Source organism: Corapipo altera, unplaced genomic scaffold (genome assembly GCF_003945725.1).
Source record: "Corapipo altera isolate COAL_440 unplaced genomic scaffold, ASM394572v1 22, whole genome shotgun sequence".
In the NCBI taxonomy this organism is placed as follows: Eukaryota; Metazoa; Chordata; class Aves; order Passeriformes; family Pipridae; genus Corapipo; species Corapipo altera.
The window spans coordinates 7,072,350-7,090,935 of NW_020884886.1; the positions used below are offsets into that span (position 1 = coordinate 7,072,350).

At 36.5% G+C, this 18,586-nt stretch overlaps 1 protein-coding gene across 6 annotated transcripts in view; it reads right to left on the minus strand.

Moving 5' to 3' along the window:
- Window positions 1–462: 462 nt before the first annotated feature.
- Window positions 463–18,586, minus strand: part of FAM184B (family with sequence similarity 184 member B) — a 41,042-nt gene continuing 22,918 nt past the window's right edge. The window contains exons 4-12 of one of the 6 annotated variants that reach the window (XM_027642740.1): window positions 11,687–11,899; window positions 10,302–10,455; window positions 9,018–9,130; window positions 8,421–8,605; window positions 5,284–5,328; window positions 3,774–3,891; window positions 3,486–3,590; window positions 2,614–2,819; window positions 463–1,163 (exon numbers count right to left, since the gene is read on the minus strand). In XM_027642740.1, coding sequence (XP_027498541.1) covers window positions 1,073–1,163; window positions 2,614–2,819; window positions 3,486–3,590; window positions 3,774–3,891; window positions 5,284–5,328; window positions 8,421–8,605; window positions 9,018–9,130; window positions 10,302–10,455; window positions 11,687–11,899 — 1,230 coding nt within the window. In that variant the 3' untranslated portion in view covers window positions 463–1,072. Of the gene's footprint in view, window positions 1,164–2,613; window positions 2,820–3,485; window positions 3,591–3,773; window positions 3,892–5,283; window positions 5,431–8,420; window positions 8,606–9,017; window positions 9,131–10,301; window positions 10,456–11,686; window positions 11,900–18,586 lie in introns of all 6 variants that reach the window. The other 5 variants (XM_027642738.1, XM_027642737.1, XM_027642736.1 and 2 more) reach the window with 5 other exon arrangements.

Sequence of the window (18,586 nt, forward strand, 5' to 3'; positions counted from 1 at the left end):
ATTTGCATCTGTTGAAACAACTCTTGCTGGCTGTTGGAGAGAGGATGAGGTTAGGCTGGAGGTATACCTCGCTCATGGAAAATTTCTGACTTAGCTGGGCCCTGCTGGTCAAAATTAAATGGGGATTCAAACCGTATAGCAGTTGAAGAGGAGCTATCCTACCTTAAACACCAGGCTGCTGGTTACACAGTTCCCTCCCTGCCTTTCACAGTTACTTATGAGTTAATTACCTGAGGGTTAATTTCTTTATAGGTGTCTTTCCTCCCAGCAATGAGCATGATCTGATAGATGTAGTCATTCCTCCACTTTACATTTAGGTGGGCATAAAAGGTACATGTGTGCAGTTCCCGTCAGTCTGGAACTCAGTGTATCAATCTGACTCACATTTCAGCACAACATAGCAGTCTTTTGTAAAACACAGAAATGGATCATTTACAAGCTTTAATGTTCATACTTACACATCATCCTGCTTTGTCAGGCTGATACATGTATTGAAATGCAATAGGAATATTGCAATACTGACTATACAAAACAGTTTATTAGCAAACCTGAAACTATTTCTAAACCAGCCTCCTATAAACATGCTATTCTTGAAGGTATACTGCATGCTGTACAGCTTAAGATTAGTTTAACAAAAACCGTTAAAAACTTCAAAAATCACATCATTATATGCATAACTTACTTTAAACAGCTGATGAATCAAATGTATAAATGTACAGAAGTAAGATCTTTCTTCAGCTGGTACCAGATTGATAGGATGTATCAGAGTCCAAATTGCATATTTAATGAAATGGTGGAGTGGTAGAGTCTCTTGATTATAAAAAGTCTTATAACAGTATTTTTGCTTTTTGTTCATGTTTTACAGAGGTTGTTAAAAAAATGCATTTTTTTGAAATCCATGCCTGTAACTCCAGAGTTAATAGATGTAAGAGAGTGCAGGTATTCCTAATCATTTACTTAGAAATTACTTTTTTTATTTTCTTTCCTTAAATCATATATTGGATTATCATTCCCTGAAAGAAAAGAGGAATGGCTTTTCTAGTAATTCTGAGAAATATGGAAATAGTTTGCTTTAAAATGAAAAATACTTAGTAAACCATTCTTGATGCTGAGGGTCTTGTTTTTGGTCATCTTTGGTTTGTGGTGGTTCACTGCCATGTGCCCTGTACAAACAAATAAGCATTAACATGACTTGCCTACTTACTTACAATCTCATTAATATGTAATACTTCTTTTCCCAGAAAAAATCCTGATCCTATGCATGGTGCTGTGCTCACATGAATGGATAAGGCCAAAAGGTGCCAGCTACAAAACACTAGCGGGATCTGTGCTAGTCAGGTAACTCAAACAGTTGCCTGGTCATAACACGCAGAGCTAAACAGCTATGGAGAAATGTTTGAACATAATTCTTAACTTGACATTTTGAAAAATAAAAGGATGCTTCAAGGATAAGAAGTCTTGAAAATCAGAGAATGGCAGCTGCAATTCACTCTTCAAAATATGAAATATGACATGCATTAAAAATGTTGGGTAAAAGTTTTATTTGACACTGAAAGATTAATTTGAACATTAACTGGCATTTATAATCAACCCTATTACATTGTCTCTTTTCCATCATTCAGGATTTTTTTAACAAATGATAGCAAATAAGACTTGATTTAAGATTGACTGACCTAAAAGAGTTAAGTAAGTAGCAGCCAAGCTACCCTCAGTCTCCTTGTGGATTTGTTTCCCTTTAAAACAGAAATCTGATTTGCCTTGGCAGTCATCTGGCATGACACAGCACGTTTTTATCTTTTAGATGTGGGAATTGCCAAACTGGATCCAAACCTGAGTCCCAGGTTATTGTTTTTGTCGGCAGTCAGCACCATCTGCCCTTGAGTAATGAACTCTAGCACATAATTTACAGGATAAATAATCTCCACCAGGAGATAGGTGAGAAGGCTGGATTTGGTCCTGAAATATAGTGGTAGGGTTTGTTGTTTTTTGTTTGGTGGTTTTTTTTAATATTTATCATTATAACTGTACGTTAGCTACATATATTTTTAAGTATTTCTTGAAGAGAGATTTTAGCTATGTTTATAAAATACCAAACGTTCAAATAACTCATAAATTTGAAGAATGCAAGCTCTTCAGAGAGAAAACATGAAACAAAGAAGTTTTTACTTAAGTGTCTGCTAATCAATTTTTAAGTCTCTAAACCCTTTGTGAAATGACTAGCCTAGATTCATTGAAATACCTCCTAAAATAAAAATATGTCATCTACATCTACCAAGTGCAAGGTGAAGAAACAAAAATAAGAGAGAAGACACATCCTTATCAGAACCACTGGTAGATGCTCAAGGTTTTTAACAACCATATTCACTATTAACTGCATTCTTAGTTAAGTACTTGCAACTCTTCTTGGTTTTTAGCACCAGAAGGGGTTGCAAGTGTAAGCTCTGCTGGGCAGGGATTATAGCCTACACCTGCAGTAAAGTTCTGGGTCTGTCTGCAGAGAACTGAACACACGGAGTTCACTGCACTGCAGGAACCTCACATCGTTGTGTATTTCCAAATGTATAATGTTTTTGAACATGAATTCATTTATTGTCTAACAAAATGGATAAATACCTTGTGGCAGCACTGCTGTCTGAGGACTGTGCTGATGGAGAGCCCACCCTGAGGCAGCCAGGACTCCGGTCTAAGCTTGTAGATTTTGTTATTTGAGGAGCACTTCTTTTTGATCTCGAGTCACAGCTCAAAAAGCTCTTTGCGTAGGAAGCTAAATTCGGAACACTGACAACACGACTGGGCACCTCAAGTGTTTTCTTCTGCTGCTTTTTATTGTAACAGAAAACTTCATTACATACACAGTTTTTTCAATTTATACTATAAAACCTCAACAATATCTCATTCCTAGATGTCTTGTGAGGAACCCCCAGATAGGAAGGGTCCCATCTTTTTCTGTAGGCATTTAGATTCTGATGGTATGCTGTGAGGATCCATGGATTTGCTCCCATCTAATTAAAACAATTTGTGTATTTGATCTTGGGGTTTTAGACACATCAAGGTGCTTCCCACCAACTTGACCTCCCCTCTTTTAATGGCTATTTATAGACAGTATCATGCAGAGGGGCTGGAATGGCAAAAAGCAAATACCGAGCAACCCAAACAGACTCATAATTTTCCTTAATGCATGCAATATCCCAATTAGCAACTCCCAAATCTGCAAACAATGGCTGTGCTTATTGCAGTGGAAGGCTCATGCCTTTGGAGTTCTAGTGTTTTACATCTGCTTAAAAACCTGTATCTATGTTGCACATATACTTCTATTGAATTTATGTTATACTCAACACCTGACTAAGTTGGCTTACTGGAAAGAATTCTACTGAATAACATTATCATAAAAAATTAATAGCACTTTTACTGTCCTGATCACCTGTATGATTCAAATAGTAACAAAACTTCATGATTTGTGATTTTAATTGCATTGCCCATCTTACCTTGATGGAAGGAGTCAAGCCTGCTGTATTAGGGTTGAAAGAAAATGACCGATTCCTGGAGGATTCAGTGTTGGCTGAAAGTGAATGCTGACATTTTCTTCCTTCCTGAGGGGAAAGCAAGTTACATGTACAGAAACATGTATTTGTTGGAAGCTGGTAGGGAAACACACATTTGTCAAAGTATTCCAGAACAGAAAGAAGCAACAAGTCTGAAGCAATGTGTGAAACACTGAATAGAGCCTTTCAATAGATTCCAAAATACATAACTGCATATAAAAGGCATCTTACCACCAGCTGCTTGATGATTTCTTCTCTCTCGCTTAATTTGTCTTGCAGACAGTTTACAAGGTGTGTATCTTCTGACCTGGACTCCCATTTTCTTGACTTTTCTTCTAATTCTTTAAGTCTGTACCAAAGAAAATGGAGACTGGAAAAAAACTTCCTCAGATCAGGTTCAAGAGATACCTGGGCTGTACTCTGCCCTAAATTCCAAACCTAAAATACAGGGGCAAAATCAGGCCTTTCTGATAAAACATCCTTTTTTTAAAAAATGGGCATCTATACATGGTTTACATAGAAGGATAGAATCTTGTGGAGTTCCAAAATAAATTGCCACCAGGGTTAATCCACAACACCTGTCCGCATAAAATCCAGCCCCTGGTGTAAAATAAGAAGCTTGCACATCGCATGGCTAGTCTAGTTTCCTAAAGAAAAAAATCTGCATCACAGTATCTATACATACCTGTATTAATCTATTTGTTCTCTTTTCTGAGCCAATAACTTTAGAATCCTCAGAAATACTCAATTCCTATAACATTCATGAAGAGAAGCTTGGATATACATGCTGCTTTAATGAACTCCCTAAGTCAAAACCTGTAGTCTGAGTTCAGCTTTTTAAATTCCTTAATCAGGGGAAAAGATTCAAATGCGAATTACATATTCTTAGATATGGTGTGGAAACATACATTTGTTTGACTCATGAGAACACAAATCATTCTTTCAATCAGCCAAGTGCATGAATTATGCTGTTTGAGAAACTGAGTGCTATGAAGTTCACCTGCCATAACCAGGACAGATACTGAGCAATGTATTACAGAATACAAACCAACATTTTCTTGTTGGTTTTTTTTTGTGTGGGGGTAAATATTTTTTAGAGGACCACCCCCCAACCTTATCATCTCAGAGTTTAAATAAAAAGATAAATCTTAACATCTGAAAGGTTTGAGGCCTGCTTACATGCAAGGTCTCTCTTCTGGTCCTCTGCTGCACAGTTGAGATAAGGGAAAAGGATATATAATCAAAGGGGATAATTCTAAGTGGCCTCTCCTGTACAATCTGAAGCACCACAACTTAACTCCACAGGGGGCTGCAAAGTGCATGTATTTACATGAGTTAGTGGAGGCTGTCCTGGGAAATTTTCAATGGAGTAAGAATGATCAAGAGCTTCTTAACCTCAAAGATGCTGCTCTGCTGAACAAAATTAAGTACAAGATCATGGATCAAGGCCTCTGGTATTATCTGTGACAAAGATTATTTTACACTTCATAAAATTGCTAGATACTACATGCAAGTTTTAATTCAGCATTGTAAAACTTTATGTATAGTGCTTTAGATTAACCAATATTCAGAATTTATTATAATGTCTTTGGGTCTTTTTGATTTGCAAAGGAAATACACTTGTATTTCAATCCTTACAATACTCTATGTATGATTAATACAAAAATTATACATACTAAGAACCATAAATTCAAACAGAACTCACTGCCAGTATGAGCTGCAGTTCGTTTAAATTACTTACGCAGTTTCTAAGGAGAAAATCTTTGCTAGAAGATGTCCCTGAGTGCTGCTGAAATCAGATAATATGTTTTCAATTTCCTTCCGGTGATCTTGTTTCAATATGTCCACTTCTTTTTTATGCTTGATATTGAGGTCTTCTACCAGTAGCCTTCCATTGGTATTAAAATATGTCTGAATTATCATGTTTCAACACTAGTTTATTTTCATTGATCAAAGCATGCAGTTTTGAGGTCTTTTATTGACTGCAAAGGTAGTTAACTGGGCACAAAGCTGGCTTCTCCCTACTGATTTGACTTTGACATTTTGGTAGCAATCTGAGCAGAACCATCCTAACACTGACAAAGAGGAAAATTTTTTGAAAAGTACATGACCTTCACCCTTCAGGAAATGGAATATTCCATATAATGATGCTATTGATATTCTGTCTAGGGTTAGTTTGTGCTCTAATCTTAATGATAAAACATGATAATAAAATACCTCACTCACATTAAGCAAAATTATGTTGAAATCTCTGGGATTTTAACATGAGGCTGTGATGATTTATTTTACCACATCATGGCATCAGAACATTTAATACTGCATACCATCATCCTAAAACTGTTTTAAAAAAAAAAAAAATCAAAAACTAAAAAATGCCTAACGTTTTTTCAAGCCTAACCAGAACATTGCTTTGTAATACCAACTCCAAAAGCAATAGACATCTTCTGAAGAATCATAGTTAAGAATCATAGTTAGTTTGTTGTCTTTTGTTTGTTAATGCTTTGTTAAACCTTGGAGAAACTTTTTCATTAACTCAATGGAGAGTCCATGATCTATGGTTTACTGATTAAAATAGAGATGCTCAGCAGATTAACAATTGAAATTTTCACAAAAGATATTCAGTTTAAATTTTTTTTTCCCTTATTTTTTTAATGTACTCCCAAACCTGTTTCACTTGTTTCTGAAAGGCTTCAGGAAAGGCCAAAAGGCCCACAAAAGGTTTATGCCTTGAAATTAGAGCACAGCCATGCAAGTGACTGGCATAAGATAAGAAGCAGAAGAATAAGGGTAAAAAAGGGAGCAAAATCCCTGAAATAGATCTTTAGGGGTAGAATAAAAGTTCTCTTTCAGAATAGCCATTTTGGAAATTGTACACTCTTCCCATAAAAATACCTTTGCTCTCATCCTAATCCTTGCAAAAGCTTGCCATACGGGAGGTGGAATTCACACAATTCAAGAGAATGGAAATGTGAATTATTACTTCCAGCAGATTACTGATTTCACTTACTTGGCAACAGTAGAACTAGTAATTTTAAATAATTTGTTTAAAAAATTGTCACATGCAAATAACAAGCCACTATTGGCTTTAAAATCAGAAAAAAACTATATGGCATAAGACAGGGTCAGTGTTGTTAAAGTAAAAATAGCACTTATTTATATGCAGTCACCAACTTAACTATTCCCTTACACAAACTATTAGTCCTGCAAAAGCAAAACAAGAGCTGCAAGTTAATGTTCCGGGTCTTCCATGGGTTAATTTTAGAGCAGCCTATAGCAGGTGCCTGTGTCCATTTCAGCTCTCTGGTCTTACCTCCTGTTATCTGAAGGATTTCTGCTTACATAATTTCCATTAATGCTTCCTTCTCAAATGCTTACTGTAGTAGAGCTACACCATTTATTCCCTGTAAAGCAAATCCTCCAGCCGTAACATCTGAGGCCCTTTAGACCTCATCACTGACATGTGAATAATTCTTCTCTTCATGAACAGAGGCTCTAAATTCCTTCAAGGTAGCTGGAGGGCACTGATGAAACTCTCTGGTTTGCAATTCTTTCTGTTGATCTTGCTTCAAAAGCTTGAAATGAAATTCACTTTGAAGTAACTCCCAAAAGAGTGCAAGGGCAAAAAAAGAATTTCTCATTCTTTGAATATCTGCTGACTGGTAGACAGGAATGGAATTACTCTGACCACTCTGACAGTCTGCAGAGAGACATTCTGTCCACTGAGTGCTTTTCCCTAGACTATATGGGCCATAATTTTAAAGATTCTTTTAAGGGCATACTCTTCAGAAATCCTTTTATATATACAACTTATGCAGTTAGGGGCATACATTCTACATCACTGCAAATATGAATTGAAAGGTACCCACACACCAGATCCCTCTACCAAGAGAATGTGTTAAGTATGTTCGTCCAGAAATTTCCAAGTATTCAAAACCATAAAAATGCAGTGGGCAGTGAACTCAGTCTTGTCTCCCATGTAAACTGCAACAGGGGAGGTATAGGTTGGACATTAGGAAGAACTTCTTCACAGAAAGGGTGATTAGATGTTGGAATGGAGTGTCCAGGGAGGTGGTGGAGTCACCACCCCTGGAGGCACTTAGTGTCATGGTCTAGTTGACAAGGTGGTGTTTGGTCATAGGTTGGACTCAATGATCTCAGAGGTCTTTTCTAACCTAATTGATTCTGTGATTCTGCACTTTTTAGGCACATAAATGGGAGGACTGCTTTTACTGCAATGCACCATGTGTGCCGAGCCTGTGGCTACACTAAGAAGATGTGATCCACCTTCTACAAGAATATAAGTCATCTTGCCCCTCCTGTGCCCTGACAGCATCTCACAGCTCCAGGCTTCCATCAGCCCAGAGATGCTGTCAGTGTCCACTGTCACTGCCCTTACTCCCTCAGTGCAAAGCTGACTGCTACAACCAAAGCAAACTCTCATGGAGTATACATAGCATTCCCAAGTGTCCCCTTTGGAGTTAACATTGGTTTCAGCTACAGAGAGTACGTATAAAAACTTGATATTTATTCTCAGAGACTTCTCTATTTTTTTTAATAGTTCTTAGGTGAGTTTAGGATTTGTTTATGTCTTCCAGTGCCTTTCTAAGGCTGACATTATGCAGATTTTCTCAGGTTGCTCCTTTGGGGATACACTACACGTATTTTTCTGAGACATATAATGAGCAATTAGTTCAAATGCTTCTATTATGGCTGGAGGGAAATGTGAAATGAACTACTGCTTTTACAACACTCCTAGCCTCTAAAATTAGTACTTTAGAAAGGAAAGATTCTGACATGCATTGCACTTAGAACACTTCTGATGCTGACATTATCACTGAATCTCTAGATAGCACTGTGAAGTTTGAATTTAAGGCAAACCTTCTGTGCTGTTTATCTCTATCCTGAAGCTGTGCAGCTTCTTGCTTCTGTGACTCCAGTTCAGCACTGAGTAGCTCCATTGTGTCCTTCAAAAGTAAATTCTCTTTCTTGAGTTCAGAAATTTCACTCTGACATTTTTCCAGTTCATCATGAAGAGATCTGATCTGGCTTTGGCTACTTCCTTCCTAAGAAAAAGGCCACATTTATTTATTCACAGACTCCAATTTTTTAACGTTAAGATCTTGCTAGAATTGTGTGCATTGAATTTTTGTGATCTATCAATTATATGTGCCATGCTGTGTGCAAGACAAAACCTGTGATCAAAACTTCTTGAATATATTTAGTCTCCATAGAATTTATTTTATTGTAACATTCATTTACTTCTTTTGTAGATTCTGATCTTTAAATGGAAAAAAGCGCCTGCCCATAGGGGGAAAATTATAAACAATGCTATCATTTAAAGTGAGAAATAAGGGAAGGAAACACATTCCATTTCTGTAAGAGACTGCATACTTTTATTATCCCCAAAGAGAGAAATGTGATACTACTGCTTTTGCTAAACACAACATGGCAATGAAGTAGGAACTGGTCTCTTGCCTGTTGCTTCTTCAGTGTCCTCACACTCCTCAGCTCCATTTGTAGTTCTTCTATTTGTTTCTTGAGGTTAGTGCACGATGTTTGTTGCTCAGAGAGTTCCATCCTTAGAGATCCTAGTAACAATCAGACAGACAATCATTTGGGCAGTCAGAGGAGAGCTGGACGGGGAAGGTAGACATAGGCAATGTAGACGAAAACATTAATATATTACATTTTGCTTTGTTCCTCAACTCCTTCTCCATTAGGCACAATGGCCTTCTATTACTAGAGAGGTAAATCAGCTGAGCAATAGTAAGATGATATGGAGCTACAGTAACATTGATTCCATGACAGAATCAGAGAGGTAATTCCGTAGTTGTATTGCAGACTACACCACTGTAATTGCTTCTTCTCATCTTGAACTTTACTGGAGCACCCCCGAGCTTCCCTGTTAAGTCCACTGGTGTTTTATAGAGGATCATAAGACAGACTGAGGAGTGCTCTGGTTGTGTTAAAGAAATAAAACACTTATGTAAGCTCATCTGTCACGTTCTGCAACTTTTGTGTATATTGGCTACAAGTTTTGAGATGGATCAAGTACAAGGAGAAAAGTTTTTCTCTCTCTATTGTCCTCCTACAATTATTCTTGAAGAAGAACAGAACTGGTCTACTGAACACACAAACTTTAGAGAGCAAGAAATCTTTCTAGCAAATTTAAATTTCTAAAAAAAAAACCCAAACAAGCAAGAAGAGAATCCAGTTTGTACTTAAAATACTTTCAAATTATTCTTAAATTAAAAAACCTTTTATAGATGAGCTTTAATAACATGAGATTAAACCTGGAGATATTATACATCTTCCTAATGCAGTGTTGTGTTTAGTTCTGAACAATTTAGGGCACTTTTGAAACTGACTAAACAATACATAGGGAACAACCGATCTCCACTGCTAAACTCAGCAGAACAGACTTGAACAACATAGAATAATTCTTGTTATCATAGAAAAAAAAGAAGAGGAAATTCATACACACTAACTACATATTTCCAATTTAATATACCTGATAATGCATACTTGAATGTTGTACACCAGACCACGCTCTCAGCAACATTCTGCTGCTGACAGTTGAGGGCCAAGTTAACAAAGAATATTAACTGTATTGCTGAAATTTCAGGGTATGAAAAAGGAGATTCACAAAGACCTGAGTTCCCAGAAGATGGGAAAGAAAATGAATAGGATGAAAGTCAGTGCTTCTCAGTATATATTTAATTAACCAGTAGGAGCTGTGCATGACGTGAGACACTATACCTAGCAACAGGGTTTGCTGCTTCTGTATCTGCTCAAGTTCATCTTGTAATTCTTTCTTTGCTTTCTCTTCCAAGGTTTGTATTTCCAGCCTATGAGACTGATGTTGGATCTTGAAAGTCTCATTAAATTCCTTTTTCAAACGTTCTTCTGCCTCCTGTAAGCAAAAGTCCCCCCCCCCAAAACAAAGCAGTTGGAGCCTATTTATCAGCTTGTTGTTTTACTTGTAATGCCAGGATGAATCTGGCCTTCCACTGTACAACTTTTATCACCACTTTACAAGACAGTTTATCAATGAAAACATAAAAATGAGCCAAAGTTAAAATTTAAGTCTTAATACGTACAAGATAAATTATCAAGATATCACCTCTTAGATTTGGTGTACATGATGAAATAATAACACTGACATCTTTGCACTATTTGACATTAGAAAGATGTTTTGTTATCTAACATACAAAGCCCCCAGATTTGACCTGTTTGTCATTACTTATCACAGTGTATCAGATAAAGTCTTCTATCTTCCCTTGTATCATTCTTGGTCAAAACTTCCACTGTCATTAGAAGTACTGCTGTCACACTCTAAACGATGGAGGGAGCAGTTGCCCTGCAGTGGCTCTAAAAGCAAAATCCTGTCCTCAGTTTCATTCTTACCAACTTACTGCCTTCAGCTTGGTTTTGTTTAAACTGGAATTTTATTCTGAATATATAAACAAGATATTAAATTCTTCTTAGAGTGGTTTTATTACCAATGTTTTATAAGGTTCTCTAAGCTGTGTGAATCAACAGGGACATCTGAACTCCATGTCACAATCACATTTACATTTTAAAATTGATTTTTTCTCAAATAGCAAAAGTCTTTAGAACATTTGTATATTGTATTAACATTTTGTCACTGAAATAAATCCACTCGAACCTTTAAAAGCTTTGGTTATCCACTTACTGAATTGATTGAAGGTATATAAGGCAATATACATCATTATATATGTATATTATGCTTTTGAAGTATTTATGTGTAAACTAATAATGCATGAAAAATAATAAAACTGAGTGTTATTATTAATATACTTAGGAATTCCTTTGTAGTTCTGAAGCAGCAGCACAGATAAAGGTGCTTGTATTCATTACAGCCTAACTGTAGAGTATTTTATTCTATGAAGCATTAATTCTCACTGTGGTCTAAGTTAAAAAGTTAAAATTATTTTAAAAACCCCATACAAATAACCCAGTCTGATGATGATGAGGTTCCAAAATCACAGAATAATTCATTACGTGCAACAATGGCAACCCATCATTAAGCTGGAGATAACTGAGTTTTAATAATCAGCTGTCATTAAAATGGTTTATGCCATAAATATATATATATTTACATTAGTATGTAGTAAACTGACCTTTAGTTCCTGATTTTTGCTTTTCTCCAACATTTTTAAGACTTTTTGATGTGATGCCTCCAACTGAAGTTTAACATTTTGGTTTTCTTTAATGGTGTTTTGAAGATCCTGCAAAAGCTTCTCTTTTTCTTTGTTGGACTGCAGATTATGTTTCTTCAGTGACTCCTTGAAATTATTTGCTTGTTGGTCTAATATTTGCTTCAGCTGAGCTACCTTCCAGAAAAGTAAGTCAGCAGAGTTGGATTAATGGCTGCATTCACAACAGAGAGGAATTACATAAAATAGAACATATTTTGTGAACTTGAACATGAAAACTGAACCTGAACAATGAAAACTTTACGAACATGAAAAAATAGAAAGATGCTCATTTTGTGCAAGGAACTGTTTTTTCAGTGAAGAATAACAACCTTTTTGCATATACTGTCTGTTGCTTATCAAGTATTTTTAAAAAATTATTTCTTTTCAAATCACCTCCACTTCATACATGTAATCCATAGTTCAACTTGCACAATTATTATGTCACAAACTTGGAGGCAGGCCTAGGACTGTGCTTCTTGCTGTCCTGGAGATGTAATACTGCAGAATCCATTTACATAAAGCAGTAGATTAGAACTAATGGAAACAAGAATTCTGCACATCAAGCTTCAGATTTATCTTTTCTACTATCTTAATTACTAAACACAGTAGATGTGTATAATGGCTGATAGAAAAGTAACAAAAAAATACCCATCTGTATGAATAAATTAGTGGGGCTTGTTTTGGTGGGGAAGGAGGGAGGAGTCTGTTGTCTTTTCTAGTAGGTAGCTTTTCTCAACTTTCAGCAAAAATTTGTATTTGAAATTCTGAAAAACTGCCTTCTGCATAGGAACATGCATACTTAATAAGGCCAATTAGTGATTTTGCTGCTGTATCTGAGTTCCAAGTCAGAATACCCTTATGTCTCTTGCCTTTTCTTTTGGGGAACCTGTGAAAGAGGATGGCCTGTTTTTCATTTTTATATACTTGTACTTTTCAGTCTTAATCAAAATACAAAAGGAAGTAATTCGCATCCTTATGATTTCATGTGACTTAAAATGATTGAAATGATGTTACTCACATCTGCAATTTGGATGCAATATGGATTATAACCTATGCCTGTGTCCTATTCTTATCTGTACACTAATACATGTTCTTTTTCTCTTCCGTGTTGTCTTAATTTTTTTCCATGCATAATAAAGACAGACTATTAGCTGAGGAATCACTGTAGCTTTAGCTAGATAAATATTTGTTTGTGGCCCCTTTTGGTGCAGCACCACAAAAGCTATATGAAGATTTACTAAATGGGCTAAGGTGTCTCTCTCATTCCACAGTTTATTCACATTGCACCTTCCAGTACATTTTGAGCTACACAGGAGAAAAGAAGGCACCATATGGAAAGACCTTGCTTCTTATTAACTACCTGGGCACAGTCAGCGCTGCGCTGTCCAAACGGAGATACTGGTGAACTATGCCAGATCTCTCTAAACCATAGTAAGCCTTTCTGATGGTGTACTCCTGCTAGCTCATGGCACTGTTCTTTCTCACATTTGTTGAGCATGTTGGTTCCTCTCCTCCAAATGATGCGTTTTCTCCTTTCCTTCTCCTGAGGCCCTTCTCCATTCCCAGATGGATCACAACCCTTACTCAAGTACTCTCTAAGCCTCTAGTATTCTCATAGGTTTCTAGCACAGAACTGTGCTCTGAAGGCTCATAATGCTGCAAACCACAAAGCTTGAATCAGTTCCCAGGGTTTCAACTCCTTTTGGAGAAAGGACATTCTGTACTTCCAAATACATTGTCCCTTGTCTTTACTTCCAGTCCTGATTTCTGCTTTTATTGTTTCTTGGCATCTGCTCCGTTCTCTCTAGAATTTGTACAAGTCTTTATGTCCCAGAAATGAATCCTGATATTAAAGAAGAAAAATTAATTTAAACCCTTTTTTTCTTTTGAGATACAGCTTAGAAAGAATTATTTCTACTTGATAAATTTGTCCTATTTTAATTGGTTTTTTTCTACACTGCAACTATGTAGGCCCCCAAAAACATTGGAGAAACTTGTTGTGTTTGGTCTGTTGGTAGCTTATAACATTGAGTAAAAAGTTTGCATTTCCAGATTATCAGATGATTTCTTTATGTGTAAGCACTGTTCATTTGAAACACAGATGTTTATGAACTTCATATGCTTTGGAGATAGCTCAAAAGCTGTTACTTGAACAAACACATATATCATGAGAACAACAAAACTTCCTTTACTAAATCTGGATTCTATACCTCTGAGCAGCTACAAAAATGAATTATTGTTTCATTTTTTATTAGAACTGCTGTTCCTATACAAAAGTCAATATACTGTGTTCCTTCCATTTACATAACAGTTTGTTCTTCACTGAAAATCCACAAGGCAAATTCCTTTTTTCCAATTAATTGGTGGCAGCCATAACTTATCATCACTGATCTTGTACTTCAGTTTCCCTCTGAACCCTTTCCAACAGCTTGCTCATAAAGGGCTCCATTACTATGGATTTCCTTTACCAGATGAGATAGTGTGTTATGTTTGAATTTCAAAGTTCCTCAGCTTTATTACTGACACATGTCCTGAGATCTACAGCAGCATTTGTAACTTAGACATGACAGAAATCTGCAAACAGAGAAAAACCTTGTTAAAAAACTCTTTAGCAGCTCTACCAGTTTAGGTAGTTGACTGCCTTCTTCTTGGTGGCCAAACAAAGCCATCAATAAAACTTCCGGTCAAATAATCCAAAGGAGACATTTTTCAATGTACACATCAAATTGAAAACTTAACATTTTTCCTCAAAAATTAATTTGGTGGTTTTAAAACTTAAATTATTTAAAAATTTGTAAGAAGAAAAATCGCTTTATTCATAGAACACAGGGAAAGAAGAGGTTGCAGTGATGGTTCTGTTTTGTTTGTGTAAGAAAGAAAGGAAGCACAGAGGCACAGAAAAAAGAAGAGAACTAGAGTACATGCATGAGCATATGAAGGCAATTGGGACACTTACCCGATTGATGAAGGTGTCCAATGACAACTTTATATACAAGTGAAGAAATGGCAACAGGTGACACTGTAGCTCATTCTATTTTATCCTATAAACTCTTTAAATAAGTGAGAAAGCTGACAGAAGAAACACAAACAAAGAAACAAACCAAAACAAGCCCAGACCTCTCACAAATCATGGGAATGCCAGGTTGGTAGATGAGAAGAAAATAAAAATTCCTTCCTCCAGTGCTTTGCAAAAAAAGTTCTTTATTTTGTTCTAAGTGCTGGAAAGCACTTCTTAAACAACTTCAAACCAACACGGTATGTTTCAATTTCACTGAAGCTGTCCAACCAAATTGATTTATTTAATTTCAAAGAGCACATAGCTTCAGCTGCCTCCACTCTGAGTTTCAGTTAACTAGTCATCCAGTTGTTTCTTGGCTTCTTCTGTTGTGTCATCCAATTAAACACACAAAAAAATATTTGTCTGAACAAGTTAGCGAAGAATAATTGCCAAATACTATTCTTTATGAAAAATATTAATTGTCTTTACTGTGGCTGTGTGATGGAATCTATCTGTGGCCTGGATACATTCCAAGAACAGGCAAATGCCAGAGCCACTTGCCAATCATACTTTTGTTTCAGAGCTGCTGCAATTTTTTTTTTTATTTTTATTTTTTTTTTTAATATATGGTAAATCGTAAGATTTAATGAAAAGGGGCACTTTGGCTTCTAGTTGCAGGTAAAAAATTTACTTTGTCTTCACACCTATTGAACTCAGGCCAGTGTTTTCCTATATAAAGAAAGGAAACACTGAAGTCTTTCGGTACTGCAGGTCCTTATAAAACTAATCTTTGACGTGAAACACTTAATGCTGATGAAGTATGCATTAGCATTATTACACCCAAGTATGCATTTTTTTCTTTGCTTCCTTAAAGTAAAGTGAGTAAAAAGAATGTGCCAGAGGAGTAGGCTTTATATTTTCTAATAGAAAAACTGGACACAGGAAAAATGTCACTGGGAATACTTCTTAAGTAAATTAAACAGTCATCTCAGCAGGACGATGAAAAGAGGCACATACAAACTTCATCTGCAGTCAAACATTATAAACCTTCCAGACCCTTCACAGACAATTATTGGCTTGAAGCACTTCTAACATGAAACAAAAGATCATACTAACTAGAAATAAGCTAAGCAGTAAATTGATAACAAAGAGAACACCATGTAGTAAGAAATCAGATGGAAAACTAGTCTTAGAAACATTGTTTTTCAGTGATTAAGGGAAAAAACCCTACAGAAATGTATCAGGCATAGAAACACATTCTTTCTCATGAAGAGAACATTAGAGGTTAAGAAACAAACGTTTCCATCCCATCAGGATGGAAATTAAATCTTTCTATTAAAAGGGCTTTCAAATCCACCAGTGAAAATCCTTCTCGGGAATGATTTGCAATACCCAAGTATTTTATTGTGCTTCATTAATTCAAAACAGACAGCCAGACCCTCAATTTGTTTAAATTGGTAAAGCAACATTTAAACCAATGAAACTATGTCAACTTACATCAGTCCAGAATCTATTTGGATACTTTTATTATTAACAAAAAAACAACGCTCTGGGATTTTGTGTTTTATAATGTCTTCCTGCTGCAAAACAAAATTTCTTGAAAAAATTTCACTTCTGCATTACTGATTCAATTTTATCCACCAGAATTGCATAAAGTGACCTTAAAGATGCAAACAATACAGTATAAACTCAAGGCAACAGTATCTTTTTAGGCTCTGTCGAATTCTTTTAAAATTTCAGGGTTACGTTTGCATTTGATCTTTCTTACAACAGCTGAATTTGCTTCCAACTGTCTTCCACATAAAGAAAAAAATGAACAACTCTTACTAAAAGATGACTGATGAGTTTTGAAATATTTCAAAAGTCTTCTAAGTTTCATTATTTTCTAACCATAATTACTGTCCCTCCTCTGGGAAGGATGGCTTGATTCTTTTGAAGAAGTACTTCTCAGACTTTGATAGTCCATGGATAAAAACACTTGGCAAGTATAAGGTTCTGAATGCCATCACAATTGGCTCCCCTGTTTGATTTCTACTTTGACTATTTTAATTCACTGTGCTTGCAAGCACAGTTTCTCAGTGCATTTCTAGGGAATGGATTTTTATAAAAGACTTAAAATTGTCTTTTGATGCGTAGAAAAACCACTGCAATTGAGAAGTTGTTCATAGTCAACATAAGGCCCCCAAATGCTCCACGGTTTCACTCCTACTATGATGCTATTACATCATAACAATAATATGGTATAAGAAGTAAAAACAAAATAAAGAAAATGCATTTTACTGGGTTTTTTAGGCTTTTTTTCACAGTTACTTCAATTAAGTTCACAGGCAAGAGCCTTCCTAAACAGCCTTCCATTCTTCCTAAACTTGTGGTAATTCTTGATTGGATGGAAGGGTGTGAACACACTCTGCTGTTTGGTGGTACTCTGCTATTTGGTGGTACCTCCAAGACCCATCAAAACTCTGGGCATTGCTGTGTTAGCATTGTTCAAAGATCTATATGACAAGGTGATGTCTGCACTTCCATTTTATGTATTTTGTAATTCCAGAATAGAAGCACAGAATCACAGAATATGCCGAGTTGGAAGGGACCCACAAGGATCACTGAGTCCCACTTCTGACCCTGCACAGGACCATCCCCAAAAGTCACACCATGTGCTCGAGAGGGTTGTCCAAATGCTTCTTGAACTCTGTCAGGTTTGGTGCTGTGATCACTTCCCTAGGGAGCTACTCCAGTGCCCAATCACCCTCTGAACGAAGAGCCTCTTTCTAATATTCCACCTAAACCTCCTCTGACACAACTTCAGGCCGTTCTCTCAGGTCCTGTCACTGGTCACAGCAGTGAAGAGATCAGTGCCTGCCCCTCCTCTACCCCTCACAAGGAAGTTGTAACTGCAATGAGATCTCCCCTCAGTCTCCCCTTCTCCAGGCTGAACAGACCAAGTGCCCTCAGCTGTTCATCATACAGCTTCCCCTCAAGGCCCTTCACCATCTTTGGAAGCTCTCTAAGAGCTTTATATATTTCCTATATTGTGGTGCCAAGACCCTTTAACACACGTTGAAGAGATCCTGTAGTGCAAAAGCAAGGAACTAGAGGGCCTCAATGAATTAGCATTCGACCCACACAGGATCTCCCATTCTTCCTTCCGAAGGACCAAACAGATGTGAATCTGATTTCTTGATCCAGAAAAATCTCATTAATACAGAAATACTGCCACTTAAAAGTGCAACACCAGAGAGATGAAATTATCATGCTTCTGCCTACTCTGCATAGTGCTCTAGCTACGTCTGCCCAACCAAAAATGGGTCTTATGTAGCCAAGGAAGCTATTTTTAGATCTGAAATTGTATCCAGGTTAGAACTGGATTAGTAACAGCACATTGCCTAACCTTTGAGGCGGAAGTTCTGGGCTGAGGCATTGCAAAGGTTCCCAGCTGGCAATCATGCCCTCAGTGAAACATAATTTTGTGTAGTAAATGGTTCTTTCTTGGCTGTGAATATTCATGTACTTATAGCAGGAAACTATTACAAGCTGAAATTACTTCCCTTCCCTGGCAATACTGCCAAGTAATTAGTTCAGAAAGTAACTTTTGGAGTATCAAGAAAAATGTAAAATATCTCTTCAGATGGAGCATTTCCTCCTTTTTGGGAGCACTGTTAGATTCTAAGACACAATAAAATGTTTCTTAGTGTATCTGTTTATATGTAACATGGTGTTGTGAACATAACACATACCTACTATTTTATATTTTATGTTATTTATTTATGTTTATGTTTACAGTGGCAATAATTTCCTACTACTCTTTGCTAATTTACCATGATCTT